The sequence below is a fragment of the Callospermophilus lateralis genome, chromosome 6 (genome assembly GCF_048772815.1).
Source record: "Callospermophilus lateralis isolate mCalLat2 chromosome 6, mCalLat2.hap1, whole genome shotgun sequence".
In the NCBI taxonomy this organism is placed as follows: domain Eukaryota; kingdom Metazoa; phylum Chordata; class Mammalia; order Rodentia; family Sciuridae; genus Callospermophilus; species Callospermophilus lateralis.
Genome location: NC_135310.1, coordinates 127,448,924 through 127,476,822, shown reverse-complemented (window position 1 = coordinate 127,476,822; position 27,899 = coordinate 127,448,924). Strand labels below are relative to the sequence as shown.

The 27,899-nt window shown below is 54.9% G+C and overlaps 1 protein-coding gene across 1 annotated transcript; it reads left to right on the top strand.

Moving 5' to 3' along the window:
- The first annotated feature begins 2,009 nt into the window (after positions 1 to 2,009).
- On the top strand, positions 2,010 to 26,228 carry LOC143402054 (MAM domain-containing glycosylphosphatidylinositol anchor protein 1-like). The gene is given in 13 exon segments (XM_076859552.1): positions 2,010 to 2,177; positions 2,498 to 2,600; positions 9,472 to 9,608; positions 13,889 to 14,060; positions 15,302 to 15,498; positions 16,256 to 16,388; positions 16,586 to 16,855; positions 19,027 to 19,227; positions 20,404 to 20,592; positions 20,919 to 21,053; positions 25,040 to 25,173; positions 25,375 to 25,483; positions 26,137 to 26,228. Coding segments are annotated over 13 exon segments (2,040 nt in total).
- The last annotated feature ends 1,671 nt before the right edge of the window (positions 26,229 to 27,899 follow it).

The following is a 27,899-nucleotide window of genomic DNA, read 5'->3' as shown; positions in this document are numbered from 1 at the left end:
ATTTTTACTTCCTGAAGCTACAACTGTGTCTTTCAGCACCTAATGAGACAATCTGACCTGTGCAGAACTGGATGGTGTACGGGACACTTTCTTACATGTCCTCCCACCCAAGAGGACATGGTGAGCCTACTATCATTGGCCTCCATGTTATATGGGGAAATGGGGTATAGTCAAGTCCACAGCTGGAGTGGAGCCTCTGCTGTGTAGAAAGGACTCCCACCCACCTACCACCATCCTCTCCTCTTAAATTTAAATATTTAAATTTGTCCTTTTTAGATTTACATGACAGTAGAATGTATGTTGACACATTATACACGCATGGAGTGTAACTGCCCATTCTTTTTTTTTTTTTTTTTTTAATATTTATTTATTTTTTGGTTTTTGGCGGACACAACATCTTTGTTTGTATGTGGTGCTGAGGATCGAACCCGGGCCGCATGCATGACAGGTGAGCGCGCTACCGCTTGAGCCACATCCCCAGCCCTGCCCATTCTTGTAGCTGTACGCGATGCGGAGTTACACATATGAACACAGGAAGGTTACATCCCAGCCATTCTCCTGTCTCTCCCGTCCCCATCCTCTCCCTCTTCCCCCGACTCTGCCCTGTCCCATCCGGTGAACCTCCCCTCCTCTCTCCCCACGGCTCACTGTGAGTCGGCATCCACGTATCAGAGAGAACAATCAGCCTTTGGCTTTTGGGGACTGCCTTATTTCACTTAGCGTGAGAGTCTGCAGATCCATCCATTTACCAGCAAACACCAGAATTTCATTCTTCTTTATAGCTGAGTAATATGCCATTGTGTATTTGTACCGCATTTTCTTTATCCATTCAACTGCTGAAGGGCACCTGGGTTGGTTCCATAGCTTAGCTGTTGTGAATTGAGCTGCTGTGAACCTTGACACCATCCTATTCTTATCCGAGGGCTCCAGGTCCCCTCATGCCCACATTTGCCCCAGTCTAGGCCTGGACCACATTGTCCCCCCGTGGAGGCCTGAGCCTGGAACCCGGCTTGGGCCTCAACCCCTTTGGGCTTCAGCACAACTATGTTTTATCACTTTGCTGCCCTGGGCTTGGGGTTGTGGCCGGGGGCTTCAGGGGCTCCTGGCTTCAGTAAAGCCACTGCTCCCTCACTCCCTGGCCCAGGACTGGCCTAGGCTGTGCACTTGAGGCTGAGGGGTCCTAGGGACAGGGTCACTCACGGGGCTGTCAGGCTCCACTTTGGACCGGGTGGACCTTCTTGGTTCAGACGCACCCTGAGGTTTGAGTCTGGCGGTTCCTCCCTCTGTCTGCAGGTCTGGAGTCGCGCTGGGCAGCTTGCACTGTGCCCCTCAGCACCCCGTTCTCAGTGTGTGCAGCACACAATAGGGAGCCCTCTTGTACCCATTTTACAGTCAGGAAACTGAGGTTCCAGACTAAAGGGTAAATGATTTGCCCCAGGTCACACAGCCATGGCTGCCCGGAGGAGCACCCTGCACTAGTGCCTGTCACCTGCAGTCCCGCGCCTCCCGCGGGCTTGGTTCATCCCAGCCCAGCCGCTGCGGATTCTATCATTTTAATGTATTTCCACCGGCTCAGATTCATATTTGTCCAGAGGCCACACAGTGATGGACAGGCTGCGGGGCTGGTGGCCTGGACCCAGGCGAGACAATCTTAGGAGTGTCCCTGTCTATGGGCCCTGCACCCTGGTTCAGGTCCTGGGTTCCTGCCCTAGTGGGTGGTGGCCCCTCTGTCCCACTGTCAACTTTCCTTCCAGTGATCTCCACCTCATGTTCTGGCTCTGGGGACTCTGCACTTCAGGCGTCCCTCCAAAGCAGGCTTTGTTTCCAACACTATCCTCTTGTTGGACTTTGGAACAGGTTCCCAAAGGGACCTGGGCTCTATTACCAAGTGGAAGTGGGACTGGAACTTACCGTGCCCCCCCAGGCGCTCAGCAGAGTGTCCTGTGCCCCACCTGCTGCACCCCGTTCCCTCCTACAGCAACCTGGGAGTCCTTCCCAGCAGAGCCACGATGCAGACTGTGCTCGTCTGGCAGCTGAAGGAGGTCGAACAGCTTGCCAAAGGCCCCGAGGTCCTTCAGCAAGAGGCAGTGTCCTCCCTCCTGCCCCCTCGCCACACCCCCCAGCTGCCCTCCGTCGCCGAGGCACAGCCTTCCATCTGCCTTTCCGCTGGCTCCCGGGTGAGCCTCCCCTCTGTACCGCCTACAGCTGCCATTGTCCCCCCATTGCGAGTTTGATCCTGGTGTCCCCCGCCCACCAGAGAGAAATCCCTTCATACTTTTCCTCAGGGGACCTCCAAGCCCTCATTTAAGGGCTTTCCTGGTGGCCTGTCTGGACATCCCAGGCTCCAAAGCAGGCGTGCAGATTAGCCTGGGCTGACCCTCTGAGATCCTGAGCCTCACCTGGCACCTCTGTCCCTGGTGTCCTCCGCTGAGGCCAGGGGTGGGCGTGGCCACCACTTCCAGCCTAGCAGGGATGTTAAGGTGCTGGCTGCTTCCAGAAGCTTCGGGCTCTGCAGCCATCAGGTCTGCAGACAGAACCGGGCCCTGCCAGCAGCAGCGGGCGGCCCCTGAAGGTGCGAGCGGCGCTGGCTTTTATGCTCCGTGATGGCGACGGGTGGCAGCCTGCGCACTGATCCTTTCATCTGTGGCTGCTTGCCACGCTCAGTGACAGCGCCCTCGTGCCCAGAGGTCAGACATACATGTCTTGGGTTGCGGACAGATTTTTTTTTTCTTTTTTTGCAGCCAAAGAGGAGGTCGGCTGCATATGGGTTGTGGTTTGATCAGCTAAAAAAAGTCCTTGTCGCACCGTGGGGACATTAGCATGGTCTACGGCCCGGGAGGAAGGAGGCTGCTCATGGAGGATGGCTAAGTCTCCTCAGCTCTGTGTCCTAACACTGAGGGCAGGAGATTTCGCATAATAGGTGCTCAGGAAATGGTAGAGAACAAATCAATGAATCAATGGCAGACTAAGAGGTGATTGTGTGAGCCCCTGAAGGCCCGGGAAGGCAGGAAGGCAAAGAGTGGCCTGGTCATGGGTCTGACCGCCTGAAATCAACCAGAGGCCCAAAGTCGGCTGCTCCTACCCCTCAAGGTGACCTGCACTGGGCGAGGCCGGAGGAGAGGGTGTGGGCCGGTGGGGCTGCTTCCCTTGGCCCTCCACACACACAGGCCAGAAGCCTCCCCAGATCTGAGGGCTCCTGAGAAGTCCCTGGCCCACTCCTGGCCGGAGACAGAACAGTGTCAGGCAGGCAGCTCTGGGCATCTGGGCTGCACAAAGGGCAGAGTGACCCTCTGCAGAGAGCCCAGGAGGGCAGGGTAACTTCCCCCAGGGGCCCAGGATCCAGGGCCCGTGGGCCGCAGGAGAGGCTGGAGGCTCGCTCCTGGAAGGAGGCCCAGGCAGAGCAGCCCAGCGCCTGCCTGGGAAAGCCTCCTCCCAAGCCCCCGGCCGCCATTCTCTGAGCAGCTAATTAAAACAGAAAAAGCCTGTTAATATTTCAGCACTGTTAACTCCGCTAAATTATTAAGTGTCCATTTGCATTACACGCAAAAAAGGATCAATCAACATGTGCGTAACAGAGCTGGGAGGGTAGGAGGTGTCCCTGTGAGGGACTGTGGATGCTGCCTGAGACCAGCCCCAGGTGGAGATGTGGCCTGAGCCCTGAGCCCTGAGCCCTCTGTCCTCAGCATTGGATGGGGCACTGGGCACATGCAGACGCACGGGGTGGGGTTAGTGTGAAAGTTGGGGAGTGAGATGGACTCCAGCCCGGGGGTGTCCTAGGACAGCTTCCTTAACCTCGCGGAGCCACAGCTTCTCGTTTGAAAAATGGAATCAATACCAGGTTTATTATGGGCGATAATGAGATAATAGGTACAAAGTGCTCAGTCCAATGCTGGAACAGAGTAAATGCTCAGTGAACAGTAGTAGTTATGGCCATTGTCATATTATGGGACTGCGGTATGGGTGACCAGCGACAGCCCAAGTCTCTGGCTCACAGTGAACCCCTCTGCCTCTCAGTAGGCCATTTTGTTTTGGTGCTGGGGACAGAACCCAGGACCTCACGCAGGCCAAGCCCATGCTGCACCCTGAGCCACAGCCCAGCCCTTCAGCGGGGCTGTATAGGTTTCATTCTCATCCAGCTCTTCTAGACTATACCTCCTTGGCACAGGGCCTGAGTGCTGCCCCCTGTAATCTGGGCAGCAGGGTTGGCAGGTTTGTTGAATGACTATCTGATGGAAGCCAGGACCAAGACACAGACCCGGGTTCTGTACTGCCTCGCCCAGAACACGCTCGACGCATGGGGAGGTGGTTGGGGTGTCGGCACCTGCTCTGCCTTCTGTGGGCGGGAGGAACCAGCTCAGGTGGAGAGGTCTCCCCTGTGTGCATCCTGAGGGTCTCTGGCTCCCCTCTGAGCCTGTGGGTGTGGGCAGACCCCAGCCGGCTCACACATTTGGGGTGTGTACATGTCTGAAGGGGAAGGAGTGAGCTGATAGGCCAGAGGCACCCTACCTTGGCTGTTCTCGCTATGACACTGCCCCACAGTGACATCTCTCTTGCCACTTAGCAAGAAGGATGTTCCACAGAAGGAGCAGGTTACACAACCCCAAATTAGTTTTTGATTTTTGGTGTTATTTTTGATACAAGGGATTGAACCCAGGGACACTTAACCACTGAGCTACATCCTCAGCCCTTTTTATATTTTATTAGAGGCAGGGTCTCACTGAATTGCTTAGGGCCTCGCTGGCGTTGAACTCACGGTCCTCCTGCCTCAGCCTCCTGAGCTGCTGGGATTACAGGTGTGCCACCACGGTGCCTGGCCCAAAGTAATTTTGTAGGAAGCCTTAGATCTGCATCTTTTCACTTGTTTTCCCTCTGTCTCTCTAGATGTTTAGAGGTATTCTGTGAAGACAGGGTTTATGGTCAAACAAAAAACAAAAAAATTTGGAAAGCATTGAATGGATAAAAAAATAAGTTCTTTGGGTGTGTTTACTGCAAAACTTTTCAGAGCCTTTAACTATAAAGTCTCTCTTGCAGAGACAGAAAGAGAGACAGACAGACAGATAGGCAGACAATATTTAGCATCTTTATTTGGCAGTGAAAATCTTCTGCATTGGGTTATCAAGGAATGCTGTAGGGGACACATTTTTCTTTTTTGCGGAAGTTTGTCCATACAGCTCAGGAGAGTGGGGTAGCAAAGTCTCACAGACCAGAGGCAGGGGATATACCTGGTTCCAAAGTCCCATTCAATTTTCTGTCCTCCAATGTGTGGGCAGAGATCAAATCCAACCCTGCCTTGAAATTCCTGGGGAGCTTCTTCCAGATTCAAACCCTGGGCGCCCACCCCTAAGCCAGGGCCTGGGAATCTGCATTTTAACAGCTCCCTGGGGTCAGGGGACTGGGGCAGGCAGCAGAGCCCCAGGCTTCAAGGTGGAAGGCCTGGGTTCAAGTCACAGCTGTTATGGCCACCGTGAGTGACTCGGACAGGGCCTTTCCTCCTCGGCCAAGGACGCTCAGTATCACTGGCCCTTTGTGCCCCTCAGAACTGAAGGAGGAGCTTGGGAATGCGCAGGAGACCCCAGGACCCTGCCGCCCTGCAGCATCTGAGGCAGACAAGGCACGGGCCTGCAGGCTCCCGGGGAGGCGGGCTCTGGCGGGGAGCTCGGGTTCATCCGGAGAATGATGTCTCAACTCTGTTCTGGGAAGTTCACATGAGTTTACTTCTGTGTTCTTCCTGACAGCCCCTGAGAAATGGGAAAACTTGGGGTGTGTTTACTGCAGGACTTATCAGAGCCTTTAACAATATCCTCTGTGGGCCGAGTCTGTCTGCAGAGAGAACATTTGACATCTTTATTTTGCAGTGAAAATCTTCTGCAGTGGGTCATCAGGGAATGTTTCAGGGTACCTCTTTAAGGCAGAAGCAACTTGCTGAAAGCCACACATTAAGTGTGAAAGAGGAGGGCTGCTCAGGAGAGGGGTTTGCTGTTCCCCTGCCCATTTTCAGCCCCTCTGCTTGCTCTTTGAGCGTATTCAAAACCATCCCTACCAGTCCAATGCCGCTCTGAGTGTCTCCACCCTGGGATGGAAGGAGGCCACCGCAGGCCGCCTCCTGTCCCCATCTCTTGCTCCTTCTTAACCCCCTTGGGGGCTGTCACTTAGAAAGGGACACAGACTGTTTGGCCCAATGTTTTACACAGATTGCGTTAAGCCCTCACACCAGCCCCGGGAGAAGCCACCGTTGTTCTCAGTTTATAAATGAAGAGGCTGAGGCTCAGAGAGGTTAAGGACCTTGCCCAGTGCCATCCAGCTAGTGGGCCGCAGAGCTGGAAATGAGTCCTGGGTTCTCCGCCTCTGTAACTCTGTTTTTCTAAAGCAGACTTGGCTCCCCGCTGTTTCTTGCCACATCCTCCAGTTTTAGAGTTGTCACCGCGCTCTCTGAAACCGTCCCTTGGTCTCTCCCGCAATGTCTTTTGAGCAAGGTCCCCTGTGCTTCTCACGACCACGCCTAGGCGCCCAGCGCAGGATGCAACGCCGGCCCCAAGCATTTGTTGTTTGACAGACTGAATGAGGGATCCTGTCACCGTGCGTCACGACCCAGGTGTCGCCTTTGGAATCGGAGGCTGCTGTTGGCAGAGGCTCCCAGGGGCGTTTGGCTGTGGCTGGGGGAGGCCGCCGGGTCGGAGGAGGCCGACCACCCACGGGAGCCTGGGGACCGACGGGCAGCGGGGACACTGCGGCCAAGGGCCCTGCTGTTTGGCACTGGGCTCCTCGCTGGAGAAGGAAATCTACACCAGGGGCTGGTCAGTGCCGGGAAGGGGAAGCGGGTGGCCAGGGGTCTCCCGGGGTCCCTGGTGAATGTCGTGGGCAGCAGGGCGGGGTGTTAATCAAGGTTTAGCTGACACATCGAGGGCGGGAACCTGGTGTCTGTCCAACGTCCCCACGACCAGCTCCACTCCAGGTGGGACCCTACCTTCTCCCCAGGAGGTCCCGGTGCCCTCCCCAGCACACGCTATCCACCCACCCAGGGCAGCCCTCTCAACCCCCTGTCACCCAGGGCTCACTGTTCATGGGCTCAGGGTGTGGCTGGGTGGTAGAGCTCAGCCCACTGTGTGAGGCCCTCCCTGGCTCGTCCCCTGGGTCCCCTCCCATGGGTCCCCTCCCATGGGTCCCCTCCCCTGGCTCCATCCCCAGCAACATGCAAAACATTAGTTTTCCTGGTTTGGATTTTGAATAAATGAAATGATACATGATGGAGCTCCTGGTCTGGGTTCTTTCAAACTGTGGTGTCTGTGGGGCCAAGTCAGCTCTATCCAAAGTTCGTTTTTTCCACTTATGATGGTTTCCAGTCCATTGTATCAAGCTTCCAGAGATCCTTTACTCAGACTACTGTTTTTTTTCCAAAAAAAAAAAAAAAAAATATATATATATATATATATATATATATATATATATATATATATATATTTAGATGGAACAATACCTTATTTTGTTTATTTAGTGTTATGTGATGCTGGGGTTCAAACCCAGGGTCTCGTACATGCTAGGCAAGTGCTCCACACTGAGCCTCAACTCCAGCCCCACACTCAGACTGTTCTTTATTTATTTTCTGTCACTGGGGATTGAACCCAAGGGCATGCAACCACTGAGCCCCCTCCCCAGCCCTTCTTTGTATTTTATTTAGAGACAGGGTCTGGATGAGTTGTTTAGGGCCTTACTGGTTGCTGAGGCTGGCTTTGAACTCATGATCCTCCTGCCTCAGCCTCCCGAGCTGCTGGGATTACAGGCGTGTGCCACAGTAACCAGCTACTCACACTATTCTGGATGGCCAATAGGTTGCTTCTGGTTTTCAGGTATTAGGAGTAAAGAGCCATGAATATTCCTGTACCGTCGTGTGGTTGTCATAAGTGCTATTTCCATTGGGAACATCCCCAGGGGTGGCCTTGTGCCTCCTGGGGCACATGCTTCTTTGGCTGGTGGAGGGATGGCCCAAATCTCTTCCCAAGTGGCTCTACCACCAGTCTTAAAGTTACTGTTGTCAGGGCTGGGGACATAGCTCAGCAGGTAGAGTGCTCGCCTCGCATGCACAAGGCCCTGGGTTCAATCCCCAGCACCACAAAAAAGAAAAAATAAATAAAAAGCTACTGTCCTCAGAGGGAGTCAGATCATCTTAACAGTGTCCCCCACGATGCCCACTTATGGCCCCATCTGTAGCGAGGACACCCACCTGTCAGGTTCAGCGTGGTTTAGCACGGCCTGCGTCCCTCCCGGCTGGGGCCCCATGTCCTTCCACATGTGCCAGGCTGCATCTGTGATGGCCTCTGTGATTAGTCCACGTCTGTCCCCTTGGCATGGTGGACGGTCCTGCTGTGGCATCGGCAGGACACATTACAATCTCCCAAGCACCTTTTGTTTATCCCCCGCCTCCAGCTCTGTGGGTGCTTAGAGGACGAAGGTCCAGAGCTCTTTGCTGGAGGCTTCCCCTGGAGATGCAGGGTGTGGACTCCGTCCACTCAACCAGCATTCAGCCTTCGTGGTCTCTGAAGCCCGAAGCTGCCTCTCCCATGGAGCCTCAGTGTCCTTCTCAGGGGCCTCCTCCCCTCCTGCCTCCTGGGCTTTCTGTGTCCCCAGCAGGTGGCCTTGCAAATTCATCCACCAACACTCACTGGGTGCCTGCTACGCTGGGGATCCTGAGATGCAGCTTAGACTGGCAGCCTGAGCACACGGGTCCTGAATCTGAGGCACCCACGGTCTGCTCAGTGGTTGTGCCTGGGGTGCAGTCCTGGAAGCCTTCGTGGAGGAAGTGACGTTTTATGTGCAGGTTTTATCTTTTGGGTGCTGACGTACCTCCTCGTGGTCCTCGTGCGGGTGTTAGGTCCCCACCTCTGTTCTTCCCACTCTGCACCGTGGGCAGGCAGCTGGGAAGCAGGAGTCCTTTGCCTCCTTCCCAGAGCCCAGGCTCCTGTGGCTGGGGGACAGTGTGGCGAGACGCTGAGGGAGGGGCTGTGACCCTGGCACTTCAGTCATTTCCCTGCTGACCCCTCACTGTCTCCTAGGCTTGGTCCCCGTGCCCTGAGCTCGGGACAGAGAGACCGTGGGGAGCCACAGTCCTTCCAGAGCCCCCAGACCCCGTGGGGACCTCAGCCCCTTGGAGAAGTGGCTGAGCCCAGGCTCAGGAACAAGGAGGGAACCCATCAGGGTCCTGGGTCACTGGGTCACGCTCTCTAAAGCAGATCCCAGGTGGCTGGGCTGGTGGGGACTGTTCGGTTTGGGTGAATGTGATTGGCTGAGAAAATGCTCTCGGGAGAGCTGAGGGATGAGGGAAGCCACCAGGCCAGGCTGTGGTCTCAGCCCATCCCCCGGGGCCTCTGTGGAATGGCCTGGGAGGTGAAGGCTGGCCTCTCCACTGGTCTCTCAGGAGGCAGCTCTGGCCCTCTGGCCTCCGCATCTTAGCTAAACCTGCTGCACCCTCTCTTGCAGCTCCAGCCCAGGCCCAGATCGTGCACGTGGGCCAGGCGTGTGTGGTGAAGGACAACGTCAGCGAGCTTGTCTACACCATCCTGGAGGGGGACACCCTTGTGCTGCAGTGCCTGGTCACCGGGCACCCCCAGCCCCAGGTGAGCCCCACCTTGCAGGCTGTCAGAGGTAGACCAGGTGCCAAGCATCAGGCGAGCTCCTTTCCCCAGCGTTTTCTCTTGGAATCCTCAAGGCCATGCTGTGAGGAAGCTCCGAATGGCCCCAGCTAAGGGAACTGAGGCTCAGAGAGGTTGGGTAAACTCCCCAGGTCACCCAGCTCCAGTGAGGCTGGAGGCAGAATTTGAATCTAGAGCCAGGGTTCTCTGGAGCTTGGCGCACTTCCTCCCAGCGTGTCCTCCGTTGCGTTGGGGGCTCCGGGAGCGACATGCAACACAGAAAATCATCTCTATTTCAGGAGGCTTCTGGCAGGCTAGCTCCCCACTCTGGAGGTTCAAAGACCCAAAGCAATTAGAAGGGAACAGAAGACAAGTATCTGGAAATGCCAGATGCATTTTGTCACCGATCAAGTGTGTGGTTCATGAGGGAGGCTTGGCCCTGTGGCTGAGAGCGCCTGCCAGGGAGGAGGCAGGGGGAGGGGGAGGCCTGGGGGCTGGGTGAAGTCTGCGGGTGAGTGAGCTGTGTGGCCTTGAATAGCAGCACGAGGTGGCAATTGATCCTAGGGAGGACAGAGACTATGGAACCCTTTTTTTTCTGGATAATTGTGGGAACAGGGTGCCTTTAATAGGTTTGACCTTGGGACAAGCAGATGCACCAGGAATCCCTGAAGGCTCTTTCAGCCTCAATCTATTATCACTGTTTGCTGCTTCTCTAAGGTTTGTTTAGAAGGAAAATAATGTCACTGGATTTAGGGTGGTGTTTGTGTGACTGTTAGGTTGGGGACGCCTTCCCTAACAGCCTGGGAGTGGGGAGCTGGGGCCGTCTCTCGCTAAGGCTGCACTGGCCATCCATGTGTCCCTTCATGCATTCCTGCCTGAGTCATGTCCATGCATCCATCTCTCTCTCTCTCTCTCTCTCTCTCTCTCTCTCTCTCTCTCTCTCTTTCTTTCTTTCCAGGGATTGAACCCAGGGGTTCTTTACTGCTGAGCCACATCCCAGCCCTTTTTAATATTTTATTTAGAGACAGGGTCTTGCTGAGTTGATCAGGGCCTCGCTAAATTGCTGAGGCTGGCCTTGAACTCGAGATCCTTCTGTCTCAGCCTCCGGAGCTGCTGGATTTACAGGCGTGCACCATGGTGCTGGGCTGTTTTTCTGTTTTCATCAGTGGTTTTGCTCTTTGACGGACTCGGGTTCACACCTGGGGCTCATTTTGACTCTGCCCCCCTCACTCCTGTATCTATCCAGATTCCAAGTCTTTTGTTTCTGTGGCCCTGCCAGGGGTCTCTCCCCCTTCCTCATCCTCCCCCTTCCTCATCACCTCTCTAAGACAGGTCTTCAGTCCTGCCGCTTGGACCCCCGCAGTGGACTCTCCCCTGACCTCCCAGCCTCTCGCCTTTCTCCCCCAAGCCATTCCTACACTCTGCTCCTGGAGCGATCACCCCCAAACCTGCCACCCATGTCGCCCCTGCTCAGTGACCTTCCAAGGTCCCCGGTGATTACTCACCAGAGCCACTCAAGCTCCGAGGGGTGGAACTCCAGACTTTCTACCGTCCGGTCTCCACCTCTGTCCTTGTCACACCCGTGATCCTGCCCGACCTGCCTTCCCATCCTCCCCCTGCATGACTGCCTCTGCCCCCGCTGCTGACCCCCCCTGAAATGCCTCCTCTTTATTTTTTGCTCATTTAATTGCAACAGATACTCATGGAGCACCTGCCGGGTTCCACCTCCAGGAGGTGAGGACGCGGCTGTAGCTTCTGTTCCAATGGAGCATCCAGCCTGACGGGGGCTGGGAAGTGTCTCATGGCCCACTTCGTGGTCAGGATGGAGGGTGGAGTGAACTTGGAAGTCCTCACAGGGGACCATCTGGGAGTCAGAAATAGAGAGGGACCCCACAGCATGACAGGGAGCAGCGGCGGACAGGCCTGGTCTGTGGAGAGACGGCGACTGCGCCACAAAGTCACATTAATACACACGAGGGGTGGGGGTTGAGGCTGCAGATCCACCATGGCTGGAGGCCGGAACTGGACTCTACTTAATACAGCTCAATAAAGTGGTACCACCTATGAATGGGGACAGAAAAGCTGTCTCAGCCCAGAATCACAAGCGGGAATCGACTCTCTACTTTGGGGTGTTGGCACAAACGGAACCAACTCTGAGCAAGCGCAGCCCTAGACCTGTCCATGTCCTACACTATCCACATGGTGAAGAAACTGACAGAGAAACTGGCTGGCATCAGGAATCCCTCATCGTGGACACTGGCAACCATAAAACTACCCTCAGACAGGCCCGACGGCCCCGTCTATGGAGGATGATCCCATTGAATTCAAGCCTGTGCAGTCGAAATTTAAAGCATATTTAAAATGTAGTACTATGATCTGGAAAGCCAGATCATAGACCTAGCAAATAGAACAATTTATATCTGAGTAACTAGAAGGAAAAGGAGCAATCCCCAAAGATCTTCAAATCAAATATCTTTAAAATATTGGGAGATAGGATGGAAGAAATAGAATTTATAAGATAGGAGATTTAAAAAAAAATCTCTTCAATTAGCTATGAATAAAAAGCAAATAGAGACCCTAGAAATAAAAATAATGTAGTCTTTCCAAAAAAATAAAAAGGCCTCCATACTCTAGAGACAGTTAAAGAGAAAATTAGGGAATTGTATGATAGATCTGAGGAAATAAGTCATAATGCAGTGTGGGGAAGACAAAGAGAAAATGTGAAAGAGAAGTAAAAAGACCTGGAGGATAGGAGGAGAAGCTACAATATAAATTTAGGCACTGTGGAAGGAGAATGGAGAATCAAGAGAGGAGGCAAACTTAAGGAAACCAAAGCTGAGAATTTTGGAGAACTGAAGAAAGGTAGGAGACTGCAGACGGCGAGATCAAACCAAGTCGTGACCAGTATGTAAATCAAACCCACCTCCGAAAATCACCAAGTCCAAAAATAGGAGAAAGGTTCTCTCTTCAAAGCGCCCTCTGATCTGAGTTTTCTTACAGTCCCCCCAGGTTTTAGAACCTCTAGGTCCATGGGGGTTGGGGTGGGAACAGGAGCTGCTGCTCCCTGTGATGAAGGCCACCCTTTACCCCTTCTCCTTGGCCTCTGTCAAACTATGGCCTGACCTAGTCACCAGGGTTGGGGTCCTCACCTGCCCCCATAATAAGTAATCCTCCCCAGATTCAAGACTTCCACGCTCCCTCCCCATCCTTAGACTTAATTATCTGGAACTGACCAGTCTTTGCTAAACCTCCGGCACCTTGAGGGGTAGCTCATACGATTATTGATATTTCTCCATAATCTACGGCAATATTAATAAGAGAAATGTGCTGAGTGATTGATGTAGGCCGTATACTGTGTTGAGTGGTTCTGTGCACTTTCTAAACCTCATCATGCCTTTGTAAAGTGGGCATTATGTTATTAGTTATTGTGGCATAACACTCTGAAATTCAGGGGCTTAACACAACACAGTCACAGGGTCCCTATGGGGCAGGAATCCAGGAGCAGCTGAGTGGGCTGGCTGCAGTGTGGTGTCATCCAGGGCTGCAGTCATGCGTGGGTGGCCGTGCTGGGGACTCCACTTACAAGCTGCCTCACAGGAGCTGGAGGCTTCAGCTCCTCCCCAAGCAGGCCTCTCCTTAGTGACAGCAGAGCCGGCTTTCTCCAGAGCTGACCAAGATGGAAATCAGACTTTTCGACCTCATCTGTATCCTATTGGTCACCAAGCTCGTACAAAGTGGGAGGGGGCTACTGAAGGGGGGAATACCAGGAGGACATCTTAGAGACAGCCCCCCATGGACCCTTTGCACACAGAAATCTGAGGCTGAGAGAGGAGTTACCTACAGGGGGTCACTAAGCCAGTAAGTGGAATAATACAGAAATTTTGATCAAATTCTTAGACATGCAGGCACAAAGTATGTATTCATTTAATCCTCCCAGTAACCCCAGGAAGGGATAATATTCTCCATTTTACAGATGGGGAAGGAAAGGCAGGAGAGGGTAGCCACAGCCACAAATCCACGTGGTCCACATGGTCCAAGCACCATGTCTCTGCCTTAAGCCTCCTCCCTCTGACCCTGGATTCCCAGGCTCGTCACCCTGTGGTGTCCCGCCAGACCAGCGCACTCCCACCAGTCTGAGTTAGCCCTGAACGGGCCTCCGGTGCGACTGTGCCAACAGCAGGGCTCGCAGAGGTCACTGTTGCAGGGGTTCGGTCCCAGCCCCCGCCTCACTGCTGGGTCTGACTGCCCGATCCAGCCTCATCCAGGTGCGGTGGACCAAGACCGCGGGCAGGGCGTCGACAAGTTCCAGGAGAAGTCGGTGTTCAAGGAGACTGCGCATCCAGCGCATGGCGCGCACGCAGGGTGGTCGCTGCTACTGTAAGGCGGAGAACGGCGTGGGGGTGCCGGCCATCAAGTCCATCCGCGTGGATGTGCAGTGTGAGTACATGTCCTTGGCTCCCTGCGCCCTGGCCGCCCCACCCTGGGCCAGGTGGGGAAGGGGACAGGATGGAGAAGTGGCACCTCTGTGGGGGGAGGTGGTAGAGACTTTCTGTCTTGGGGACTAGAGAGTTGTCTCTGTTGTCCCTCTGCCCTGTGTGTCCCTATACCTTTACACTTGCCCTTCTGTCATCCCATATGAGTTTTGCAACATCCCTGCAAAGTGGAAGGACAGGCTGAATTATACCCCTTCCACGGCTCAGAAAACTGAGGTACCCAAGGCACGTGATGTGCCACGGGCATAGAGTAGGACAATGTCTATCTGAATGGAGAACCCAGGGACCTCCCCCGTGATCCGGTGCTCTTCCCACAGTATCTCATGTCTCCGATTCTGCCCCAGGGGCAGCTGAGGCTCCCCAAATACCTCTAAGACCCTGCACCCACCCACACACTGACCCAGTCAACAACCCTGGCTGGACATGAGGCTCTTTCAGGTATCTTTTAAAAAAATAATTCCAGAGATTCTGATAGAAGTGATTTAAAAATGTGGCTTGACATCAGGATTAAAAACAACAATGACATCAACGTATTTAGAGCATTAATCTACATCTAATAGAATACACTGATCTTAAGCTATGGGTTCAATCCTTTCTTATGCAGCACGTGTATGTGCAAACACTCTCCATTTCAAGATGTAGAGCATTTTCAGGAGCCTAGAAAGTTCCCTCTCCCAGCCAGCAATGCCCCCAGAGGCAATCGCTATTCTGACACCATCACTGAGCAGGGCCGGGTGCCAGGATTAGGAAGAAGCCCTCCCTGTGGTCCTGTTGTGCACCAGGGTGGAAAGCCACTAGGCTAGTCTAATTCACCAGTGAGGAAACTGAGGCCCAGGGAGAGGGGACTCTGGCAGGTTTCACTATAAATTCACAGATGAACAGGGAGTCGAACCTAATTTCTGGTCCATAGCTCCTTCCTCTATCCCATGGTGGGCGGGCATGCGTCTGGACATGTGTCTTGACCCTCATGCAGGTCCCTGAGGAGGAGCAGCTGGGAGGGAGTCTGGGAAGCCATCAGCCCCAGTCCCCTGCCTCTAACTGGTGGGTCAAGCTTAAAGGGCTGGGGGGAGCACCTGGCTTTCTGGAAGCATCGTTTGAGCTTCCAGCAAAAGAGCTTCTCAGGGAAAGCTGAGCCGTTCACCTTGGGGACATTCCTTCCTGACTCCTGGGGACTGTGTGCTGCAGACCTGGACGAGCCAGTGCTGATGGTGCATCAGACCATGAGTGACGTGCGAGGCAACTTCTACCAGGAGAAGATGGTGCTCCTGCGCTGCATGGTCAACTCCAACCCGCCCGCCCGTTTCATCTGGAAGCGGGGCTCTGACACCCTGTCTCACAGCCAGGACAACAGGGTGGACATCTACGAGCCCCTCTACACCCAGGTCAGGAGGGGCAGCTGGCTCAGCCCACACTCCTCCCCCTCAGCCCCCAAGGAGAGGCTGAGGCCCAATGATGTGAACTTCTCCGGGTGGCCTGGCCTCCCTAGCTCGCTTCCTGGGTCAGAAGCCAGGATGCTGATTGTAGCGCTACAGGCTGGGGCTGGTGGAGTCAGAGCAGAAAGGTCAGGGAGCAGCGGTGAGGACAGGGGTCCCTCCAAGACAACATGCTCTCCAGAAGTGCCAGTTAGAAGGTCCCAGAGGGACAGGCTAACTCCTGCCTGCCGCCCACTGACAATATCAGAAACCCATGGCAGGTGCTATAGGCGTTGGGGGCAGGGAGATGTCTTCCAAGGGCCCTCTGGGGTCCCAGGAGGTGGTGCTGAGGCCATCCTGCTAGGGAGGTCTTTTGGAGGTAGCTTTCAGAGCCCTCCGTGTGGCCTGTGGGCCAGCCCCATGTGGGTTGTGAGATGGAACAGGACACTCCCCCCACCACTCCATTTCCCAGAATAGGAAAACTGAGGTCCTGGCCAGTGTGAGCCAGCGTAGCCTCAGAGCCAGAGGAGCCAATGGAGAGGTGTTGCTGGGGGCAGGGAGAGCAGCCCCACCCAGGCTCCGGGTCCCTGGGCTGAGTGTGTGGGTGGGGGCTGGGAAGATGGGGATTTGGAGAGAATTTGCTGCTGCCTATGGGCTGGATCAAGGAGGGTGGGGGTCCCTGGAGAGCCAAGCAGGATCCTAACGCCAGCGGTTCACTGCTGCCCAGGGGGAGACCAAGGTCCTGCAGCTGAAGAACCTGCGGCCCCAGGACTATGCCAGCTACACCTGCCAGGTGTCTGTACGTAACGTGTGTGGCATCCCCGACAAGGCCATCACCTTCCGGCTCACCAACACCACGGGTACAGGCGCTTCCCGGCCCACGCCCCTTGCCCGCCTGGGCCAAGTCCCCAGCCAGGAGACAGTGCCCCCCACTGCGTCCAGTCCCCCTCCCCTCTGCCTGCTCCCATCTCCCCTCTCATTCCCTCTGCCCAGGTTTCCCCAGCCCCTTCATCTCATCACCATGGTCCCCTAAGACCCCCACCTCCTGTCCCCTTAGCACCGCCAGCCCTCAAGTTGTCTGTGAACGAAACTCTGGTGGTGAACCCTGGGGAGAATGTGACGGTGCAGTGTCTGCTGACAGGCGGGGACCTCCTGCCCCAGCTGCAATGGTCCCATGGACCTGGCCCGCTGCCCCTGGGTGCTCTGGCCCAGGGTGGCACCCTCAGCATCCGGTCAGCACAGGCCCGGGACTCCGGCTACTACAACTGCACAGCCACCAACAACGTGGGCAACCCTGCCAAGAAGACCGTCAACCTGCTGGTGCGATGTACGTGGCCTCAGGAGGGTGGGAGGGAGACTGCCTGGGCAAGGGGCCTGTGGCTTCCCCTGGGCAGGTGAGATATGTTGAGGAGGCGCTTCCCAAGGGCTTCGATTTCCCTGCAATTCAGTCATCTGCCAGCAGATGCAGAAGGACTAACATTTGTCCTTTAGTTTGAATACACGTGCATTTGCCAGCTATAATCTCAGCAATCCAAGAAGATGGATGGGCTGGTATTGATCACCTACAGTTTGTTTGTGTTTAGATTGGGGTGTGGATGCTGCAAAAAGCTAACTGTGGACACTCCAGAAATTTCCTGGCTTCCTCCCTTTACAGTGGTTTCTACATGATTAACTGGATTTAAGTGAAAATAATACACATTTCCACATGCTTTATATGAAAATCCTTAATAGCAAATCATTTCTGTGACTCTGAAGATAATTACTAAGTGTGAAAATGATACAAAAATTGGAGTGTGGTATAAGGAAGCTCAGACCTTTCCTCACTAACCCTCGGCCTCAGTAGTTCCACCATTGACTGTTCACCATGGTCTTGCTTTTGCTATTCTGTTTTAGGAGAAACTTCAAATTCTTCTACTTGTACAGCTTTAGGTGGTTTTGTTTTTAAGATCCAGGCTTGTTCCCAGCTCCTTTTTTTTTTTTTTTTTTTTTGGTCGGTGCCAGGGATTGAATTCAGGGGCACTCGATCACTAGGCCACATCCCCAGCCCTATTTTGTATTTTATTTAGAGACAGGTCTCACTGAGTTGCTTAGAACCTTGCTCTTGCCGAGGCTGGCTTTGAACTTGCAATCCTCCTGCCTCAGCCTCCTGTGCTGGGGCCTGGCCAAGGGGGGATAGGCGTGTTGGGGAGGCGGTTAGCAAGGCAGGAAATGGCAGGGAAAACTCTGGAATTGCGACGTGGAGGTGAAGGAGGTGTCTGTGGGTCAATCTGGGGGCACTGAGAAGCTGTAGCAGGCTGCCTGGGGAAGTCAGAGGAAGCGTCTCAGAGGAGGGGTCCTCTCTGTGAGCCTTGAAGATATGTTGGGATTTGCCAGGCAGGGGGACAAGCCCAGACAGAATGGGGGTGTTCCCCAAATGCAGGAGATTTGCCGTGTCCGGGGAGTGTTTCTTACAAGTGAATCCTGCACGTGGGATATTAGATGAAGGATGGGAGACGAGGTGGGGCAGCAGGGGCTGGAGCCTAGGCCTTGTTTGCAGAGCTGAGGTGTTTGAGCTCTAAGATGGCTGCCCGGACAGGGAGAGCAGCTCTTTAGCTCATGGGGATGGAGAGGGTTGGCAGCTGGGATGTTTTACAAGTAAGCAAGGGGCCCAGGGCTGTTTCTCCATTTGGCTTATAGATCTGGTGCCTAGGGCATGGCAGATTTTTAAGAGTCCTTGGAAATGATTTAGACCTGGAAAAATAAATGAACTGGCTTCAAAATACAAAGATAAAAACTGCAAAAATAAAGGCAATAAATGTCTCAATGTTTATAAGATATAAATGATGTTTATAGATATCTGGACCTTAGCTTGCCTGGTAGAGTTATTTACAAATAATAATTTGCCATTTAATTCTATTTAATGTTAAATACTTAAATTTTCATGATAAAATGCATGGGTGCATTTTAATTTGTTTGATGTGGTTTATGGAATGGGACCCAGGGAAGTCTTCAAAAGACTCTTCATTTGTGCCATGTGTTGGGCTGGATTAGATTCAGCTGTGAATAACAGAATTCTAATTAATGGTGGCTTAGGGGCTTCGGGGTAGCTCAGTGCTAGAACCTTGCCCAGCCCACTCAGGCTCTGGGTTTGATCCCCAGCAGCACCACCACCATTACCAAAAAAAAAAAAAAAAAAAAAAAAAAAAGGGTGCTCTGGACAATGTAGGTGTGCATTGATTCTTCAGGCAGATATCTGCTGTGGAGCAGTGTGCCTTTGTGCAGGGCCCCGGGTTCCATCTACCTTGCTGTTCCATCATCCTTAGCATGGGTCACCTTGTCTTGAAATGGCACAGTCTCTTTATTTTAAAAAGACCTTTGTTTTTCCTCATCATCCATTGGCCAGAATTAAGTTATGTGGCCACAACTACTCATGGCTGTACGCCCTGCTAAAGGCATTTATTACTCTGGAAGAAAAGGTAGGGTTGTCGGGGGACTAGAGGCTGTAATAATACTCCAGAGGCAGCCCCCAGCGCATCGCCTCGGCCATGTGGCGCTTCGAAGGGCAGCTGCTGCTGCCGCTGGCCGCCCTCCCCGCCGCCACGGAGGCCCCGGACCACGCCGAGCTGCGCCTTGATGCTGTAACCCGTGAAAGCAGCTGCAGCTACGAGTGCAGCGTCTCCAATGACGTGGGTTCGGTGGCCTGCCTCTTTCAGGTCTTGGGTGAGCATCCCGTCGGCCCCACCCCGCCCACACCCTCACCGACCTGGGGCAAGGCCCCTTTCCAGTCTCGGACCCTGCCATCCCTGACTGGGCCGGTTCCTTTAAAGTCCGCCTGCACCAGTCATGAATCCAAGCTTTTCCAAGACCCGTCCAAGCCAGGTGCAGAGCCAGCCTGATGCCACCCAGACCCAATTTTTTGAGGTCCTCTTACAGCGCTGCCCACTCCAGACAGCGAGCTAGGTCCCCTCCACTCACGCCCTCTCTAGATCTAGGCCTTCCGCTTTCAAGGGCCACTCATACCTGTCCTAAGCCCCGCCCACGACAGCTTGGTCACTTTCCTTGGCCTCTTACAGCCACGCCCCTTTCAAACCCAGCTTTCCTCAAGCTTTAGGGGTTAAAAACCCAGGTGCGCAGCATCTAGGCCCCACCTACATGACGCATAGGCTCCACCCCCTATAGCCTTGTCCAATCCCAGCTCTGTGCTTCCAGCCTATAGCCCCGCCCACACTCAATCCTGCGCCCTTGCCCTAAGGCAGCCATCTCGGTTCACACTCCTCCTTGGACCCAGAGCTGGCAGATGGACCTGACTGTAGCGTAGAGGGGAGAATTTTCTCCCTGAGAAATTGTAGACAGATCAACAAGGATTTGGTCAGTTATTTCCCTAGATTCTAGCAGATTTCAACATTCCATTCAATAATGAATACACAACAAACCACAGGCAACAAATCAGGACCCGTGACTTTGTCATCAGTGGAAATCCAGTGTTTTCCTATCATCTTACAGTTGTTGCAGATAGCTCTAAATATCATTTACATTCATTAGTATTTCAAAACTACATTCGTGATTAGACCTAACATGAGATTTTGTGATTTAATTAGATAATAAAGCAGCCCAGTTATTACATAACAAATTATAAAAATATCTTGACAACTTTACTTCAATATAATTGATTTCCTTTGTAATTCTGTACATTTCATTTAATGTGTCTAAGATCGTTATTCTGAGACGGGATCCTTAAGCTTCACTGCGTGTTGGAAGGGTCTGGGGCACAGAGCCTTGCTCTGGGAACAAGTGTGTCCTGGGCCCCGTGGCCGGGTCTCTTGGACCATGAGATCCTGGGCCCATTGCTTAGATCCGTGGGAGCTGCCTCAGGTGGCGGTGGAGGCCGAGGCTGAGCCTCTTCCTCTCTGCGGCTCCTCATGCCTAATGCAGATAACACCTGCCACTTTGAGGACGAGAAGATCTGTGGCTACACCCAGGGCCTGACAGACAACTTCGACTGGACGCGGCAGAACGCTCTCACCCAGAACCCCAAGCGCTCCCCCAATACCGGCCCCCCCACTGACATCAGTGGCACCCCTGAGGGTAAGGACATTGCCTGTGGCTAGGAATGGCAGGGAGGGGGCTGGGCCCATGCAGCCCGTTCTGAGAGTGGAGGACCACAAGTCCTGGCCTCAGGGATCCCCTGTCTGAGAGGGCACAGCCCTGTCCTCAGAGAGAGGACAGAACTCCATCCTGACTGAGGATCAGGAAAAAGAGACATTAGCAATGGCGTTCAGAACACACAGCCTCTGCCCAGAGCCCTGGGCTGTACCGCGAGGGCAGTGGGGAGGGCAGGGTGAGGTCAGGAGGCCGTCAGAGGCCAGGGGGTACGAGGAGGAGCCTGGGGGCACATCTGCCCCTCCCTTCAGGCTACTACTTGTTCATTGAGACGTCGAGACCCCGGGAGCTGGGGGACCATGCGAGGTTGGTGAGTCCCCTCTACAATGCCAGTGCCAAGTTCTACTGCGTGTCTATCTTCTCCCACATGTACGGGAAGCACATCGGTGAGTCTGGGACAGGGAGTCTGCCCAAGAGCATGCCGGGTGGAGGGAAGAGGGGCCACAGGAGGTCGGGCGCTGGCCCACGCGAGGCCCAAGCGTCCCCACTTGGCTAAACCACGGTCCTTGAAGGGACCAGGAAGAAGATTGGTCAGGGGAGAAGACAACCTCAGCTGTCTGAGGTTTTGAGGTGATCACAGCTTCCTGAGTGCAAATAAAAAGGGTCTAACAGGAGGAGGTGGAAGTCGTGCAGGGGATGGAGGAACAACCGCGCATTGGCATATACCGCGGGCCTGCCAGATGCCAGGGATGTCCGTCAACTCAGAGAAGCTAAGCATTTGCCCAGGACCACACGGCACAGTCCCCCATGTGGGACTGACTTCCCCAAGTCCTAAACTTGGGATTGGAAGGGTGCTTCTTTATGAGACCTCAGAGGAAGTCTTGCTTCCTGAGAGTGAGAGTAAACTTAAGGAATGCTGTTCGGGAAGAGATGGCATTAATAGGGGTGTCACTTTAATCCATGAGCTCATCAGTTCAGCCAACGCTGGCTCTGCGGGTATCAGGTACTGCCGGGCAGGAGATGGATGAGATTCCCGTCTTCTTGACACCTACAGCCCAGGGGGGGAGAGAGAGAGAGAGACTGACATCAAACAACTAATGGCATCAGAGAGAAGTTAGGGACCACCGTTGCAGTGGACCCAGTGGGGCCAATTCAGCTTGGTCACAGGGACACCTGACCCGTCTTGGGGCTTGGCCCTTGGAGGTTCTGCTGAGGAAATGATGATTGTTAAAATTTTGTTTAGGTCTGGGAAAGGGCATGTATTTCCCCCAGGTCAAACGATTCCAAAAGGGAACATAATGAAGATGTCCCTCCCAGTCCTCTGCCACCCAGAGCCCCTCCCCAGAGACAATCGATAGACAGATTGGGGCATATCCCCAGGGATACTTTATGCCTTGAGAAGGCAGCGTGCACACACACACACACACACACACACAGACACACACACACCTTCCCCTTCTGTGCACTGCCCTGTGCTCACCTGCTCTTGGTGATCACTCTTTATCAGTCCACAGAGAGCTTCTAGTCGTTTTCCTCTGCTCTTAGTAGAGGAATGACTTTGAGCAAGCATAGACCTCCAGGGTGGAGCCATGGGTCTAGGGGGGCTGATGAAGCAGAATGGGTGGGGTGGGGTGGTAGGTTCTGCACCCACAGGGGGCCCGGGTCACCCACACAAACCAGTTTGCCCACGGATGGGTGTGAACTTTTGGGGAAGTCTTCTCTGGAGTAGTGAGGTGGGGGACCAGTGTGGCTCAGCCCTGCCTGCCCAGCCCTCTGGTCTCCACTTGGCTTCCCCAGTTAGAGGTGCCAGTTCTTGCTGGCTTGCCCCGGCCCCTCCCAGTTCCATCCTCATATCCCCTTTGTGTCGGGTCTATTGGGACTCTTGGTCACTGTCCACTCAGGAGGAGCAGACCAGCGCCAGGAGGAGTGTGTTGGGTCCAGTAAGGGTCTGAGGATCTGGTCTTATGAACAGGGAGACAGAAAGCCTGAGGGTACAGTCTGTGTGACAGACAGATCTTGCTAAAGCTTCCAAGAAGCAGATTTGAGTCCCACAAAGGAGGACCTTAGAAGCATCAGCTCTGTCCAGCCAAGGAGTGTGCTCTCTTGGGGAGATGCTGCTGTCTTGAGCAGCCAGTCCCTGTCCTGAAGGGATGCCGTGGAGGGGACTGCTGTCCTAAATCACGTCACTCCCTGCTCAGGACCCTCTGAAGCCTCCCCACATCTTCTCCAGGTCTTCCATGGCTGCTCCAGCCCCCGCCTGCTCCTCTGACCTTGTTTGCGGCACTTGGCTCTGGCACAGGGGGCTCCCTGCTTTTCTTTACAAACTTGAGGCACCTCCTGGTTTAAGGCCTTTGCTCGTGATGCCCCCTGAGTCCGCAACACTGTTCCCTCCCTTCACTCGGGTGTCCTCAAAGAGGTCCTGGACTGTCCCACCTAAAAGAGCTTTCCTTTTCCCTATGTTACTTCCCTGTTTACCCTCAGGAGAACATGAGGTCCACGAGAGCAGGGATCTTTGTCTTGTTCTAGTGCCTGGAATATCCTCCAGCACATTCAAGTGCTCAGTGAGTTAAATGAATGAATGGATGACAGTGAGGCTGGGGCTTGGTGAGACCCCAGTGACTTCCAACCCTGAGATCCTATGAAAACCCCGATGACAGTCATGGAAGTTCTTCATTCAACATTTAATTACTGAGCACTGATAGGCATTTGGCCCCGACCACATTCCCTCAAGGAGTTGGATAGGGAAGAGGCCCTGGCTCCCCTGGATTGGCATCTCATAGAGTGGACAGTGGCCTGCATGGGGAGCCGTGACTGATGGACTCAAGGTTTATGGGCAGGATCGTAGGCTCCCAACTGAAGTCTAGGAAGGCTTCCTGGAGGAAGAGGCATTTCAGAGACTCTTGTAGACAGATCAACAAGGATTTGGTCAGGGGGACCTGGTGGGGGAGGGCATCTTGAGCAGAGGGAAAGGCCAGGATGGGCAAGCCGGAGTGTACCCTGACCACAGCATGTTATGACTCTGGAGGTGGCGAGGAAGACAGGGAGGAAGGTAGCGAGCAATTCACTCATAAGAGAGGTGGAGGGTCTTGGGCTCTGGCTGACCCCTGTGAGGGGATGTCAGGAAGCCCCTGCACAGAGCAGACCTTGTTCCTGATGGAGCGCACAGAGAAGGGGACAGAAATTTGTTTGTTTTCTTTTTTTTGAGCAGTGAAAAAGCAGCCCTCCCCTTCATGTCCCTGGGTGCCTGTGGTGGAGGAGGAAGGAGAGGCAAGGGGAGTGTCTTCGGACCCCAGGGGGTAGGGACAGATCTCTAAGCAGGGAAGATGGAGTGGTCCCTTTGGGGCTAGTAAGGACCTAAAGGACATTGGGCCTTGAGTCCTGCCAATGTCAGCATGACACCCATTCTGCTGGGTGCTCCTCGGTCTCACTCTCCTGCTGGGGAGGGGTGTTTCTCACTATCTTGGTCTCTCCCCTCTCCGCCCTCCCCATAGTGCCTGGCAGCTCTGGGCACCAGCTGTCCCCAGACCTTGTGTCTCCCCGGCACTCCTTGGTCCCAGCCAACTCTTTTCAATCCAGGCAGGTAACATTTGGTGGCTCCCCACACTGGGGGGTAGGTCTGTCTGGTGTCACAGATGGTGTGGCTTTGTCTGTGGGTAGTGCCATGGAAATGCCAGCCACCAGGCGCCATCTAAAATTGATTCCTCTTCCCTCCGAGCCAGATCTTTCATGTCACTGGGGGCTCGAGGTGGGCTACAAAGAGACGGGAGAGGACATTGTCATTGCCTGAGTGCTCTGAGCCCAGCCGTGACCCCTCCTTCTCTCTAGTGCCCCTCAGCACCCCTAGGATTGCAGATCCCTGAGACTGTGGGCAGATGGCTCAGTGCCTCCTGGCTAATGCCACCGAGATCTCGCTCTCAGTTATCACTATGAAGCATGTGACCTAATATTTTTCTTTAGATCAACATTTGCTTTAAACCTTTGTTCCAAGCAGGCGTCAGCATTAGAGAAGTCATGGTTTGGAAGAGCCACCTTTATTCCCCATGTACAAGTATTTTTAAATCAGTATTAAAAAGTGTAAGTGCCCTGTTCCATGTTCAGAATCGCGTATGGCTGTGGTGTGCGACCGTGCTGTTGGGAAGGTCTACTCTGTGCTAAGACAGAGGTCCTGCTGCCCGGGACGGCTCCTGTCTAGAGGGGACGGGTGGTGTGTGTGGTCAGGTTGGTTGACAGGGAAGGAAAGATACGAGCTGCCACCATCCTCTCTTCTGGCTGTGGTCCCCTGCTCACCATGGCAATGACAAGTTGTACCAGGTGTGGGGACAGGGAGAAGGTCTCATCCCTCAGGGGCAGCCGTGTGGGTGGCTTGGTGAGTGCGGGCAGGTAAGGATGTCCTTGCTGACCCACTGACCCCCTCTCTTGTCACCCGCCACAGGCTCCCTCAACCTCCTTGTGCGGTCTCGGAACAAAGGGGCTCTGGACACACACGCCTGGTCCCTCAGTGGCAATAAGGGCAACGTGTGGCAGCAGGCACATGTGCCCATCAACCCCAGTGGCCCTTCCAGGTGAGTCCATGGGGCCCAGAGGCTCTCCCAAGCTTGGGGTCCCCTGGACAGGAAGCACTCAGGTTGTCCTTGTGCTCGCTCCTGGGGCTCCAAGGAGGAAAGCAGGCAGGCTGTGGGGCTCCCCATGAGGGGAAGGGGTCGGGGCGGGGGTCCCTGGGGCCTGGCAGATCCCCATCTCCTGTTCCCTGCTCTCCGATCCCCCCAGATTATTTTTGAGGGGGTTCGAGGCTCCGGCAACCTGGGGGATATTGCCATAGACGACGTCACACTGAAGAAAGGAGAGTGTCCCCGGAAGCAGATGGATCCCAATAAAGGTGCACAATGGGAAGGGGGCGGGGGAGCCGAGGCTGTGGGTGCCGTCGGGGGGCATCCGTCTGCTGGGGGAGGGTGTTGGTCTGAATGGAGTTCAGCGTGCCGGTGTGCAGGTGCACCCATCTTGGCCCCCCTTGACTTGGGCTGCAGGTTTGGGAGGGACCGTGAGAAGCCCTGGGTCCTGCCCTCCTTGGAACTTACTGAATTCCTTACTGTATCAGACACCTCGAGTGCCTGGCTCTGAGCACCAGAGTACTGTGGCTCCAGGTGTGACCTGTGCCTTCTGGGGGCCAGGTGTTGCCAATTCTAACAGTTCCGGTTGATTGAGGGATTACTATGTACCAGGCGAGGTACAGAAACCCATATGTGCATGTTCCACTTAAACCTCACAGCCACACTTGAACTTGGAGGCTCATTTTACAGATGAGGAAACTGAGGCCCACTGAGGTGTGGTAAATTGCTCTGAGTCTTAGTGAGCATGAGCCCGCAGGCTGTGCACCCTTGAGCCATGCCACCTCACATCTGCATTGAGTGCCCACCCTCCAAACAGATGGGGCAGGGCTGTGGCGCCCTCCCGCAGCCAGCCTGTCTCTTCTCCTGCCCTTGCCGGAGCTGAAGGGAGCTCCTGGCCTGTCTCCTCTGTCTCCTGTCACAGTGGTGGTGATGCTGGGCAGCAGAGCTCCCTACTGGTCCAGCCCACAGCTCTGGGGGCCTGTGGTCATCTTCCTGTTGACGATGCAGAGATGATGAGAGCTGCGTGGCCCCCCACCCCGCCCCCGGCACACCAAAGTGTCCACATCTTACCAAAGACTGACCCCCGCCCGCCGGGGTGCCCAGGGGCAGGGCCGACTCGCCAGGGAGGGGGCCTGCGTTGGCTGCGAGGACGAACAGAAAGCAAGGACCTGAGGCCCGGCGCTGAGGCCCTGGAGACGGCTGTTCGACACACGCACACACTCACACGTTCACACTCACACGCCGAGATCTATTAAAGCACAAGTTTCTATCAGACCTGCCAGCACCTTCTCTATGCGGAGACAGGGGACTTGCCCAAATGGTGTCCGCCACCCCAGGGACCACGGCGCGACACTGGCCTTGTCCTGGCTGCACTTGTGGTGTATTTCTGACCCTCCCTGCTGTCCCCCAACTCAAGGCCGAACTCCAGCCTGGTGGCTTTGCCAGAAGAGTGGGCGGACAGGGAGCCCTGCCCTTGGCCAGACTCTGGGACTCCTTGGGACGGAGGAGGCAGGGGTCAGAGGAGGGCCAGGTGGGGCTTTGTGAGCTCTGTGACTGTCCTTTGCCCAGAAGATGACAGAGAAGGTGGGGGGCACCTGTTTCCCGCAGCTGTTCTCAGAGTGGGGGCTGGAAGGGGGAGACCCCAGTCACCCCAGGTCCTCACCTGTTTCTGGGACATCATATCCCCTCCTCATTGTGCCCCCATGGAAGGGACCCAGCAGAGGGTCTTGGGCCTGCGCAGTGTGGAGACTGACACCTTCCCCACCCACCTCACCCCCACCCCCACCAGCAACTGGACTCCTGAGAGCACAGTCCCCACCTTACCTCGGTGGGGGTGTCACGAGCTGCTCCTGGAGCATTTGGTGGGGACAACTGCAAAGAGAGAGCCTGGATCCTGGGCAGCACTGCCTTGCCAGGAGCAGGCAGGGATCATGGCCAACCTGCTGGGCTCTGGCTCTGTCAGGCCTCTGTTACCATCATCACCAACAGCTGGTGAGTGGCCCGGCCAGGCTGCAGCGGGGCCTCCTGATGCAGACCAGCGCAGCTGCCTTCCTTGCCCGCCCAAGGCCTGGGTCTGAAGTGAGCTGTTCCAGGTTCCCAGCACACGCTTCCATCACGTCTGCCGGGTATTGTTCCTTAACTGTACCATCTGTGCAGAATCTGTCGCCCGGACTAGACTGTGAGCTCCTCCTCTGAGCCTCCTGACCCTGCTCCCCACCCCTGCTCCTGCCTGGCACAAGCCAGCCAGGGATGGGAAGCACTTCCACAGGCTCTGCCTGGCGCAATGGAGTCCCCCAACCCTGGCGCCAGCCCTGGCTGCAGCGTAACCACCAGAGGGTCTTTTCAAAAGCTCTGGTGCTAAGGTCCCCACCCAGAGGTTCTGATTTAATGGAGCTGGAGGGCACCTGGCACCAGAGAACCCAAGGGAGGGAACTGCGGGCCTCTCACCTTCCAGAGGCTTCCTGGGTGCCCTTGCTGGAGTCCATGCTGGAGCCCCAAGAGTTTCCTCCTGGAATCCCCGTGAGCCCCAGGCCTGCCCCCCTCAGCCTTGTTCCCTGCCCTGGCTGCTCCATGACCGGGACCTGTCTCCCTCGTCTGCCTCTGTATCCATAGAGCCAGATATAGAGAAGCTGCTGGCGGGCTTTGGCTGCGTCGCCACTGTCCTGGTCTGTTTGGAGAGAGGGG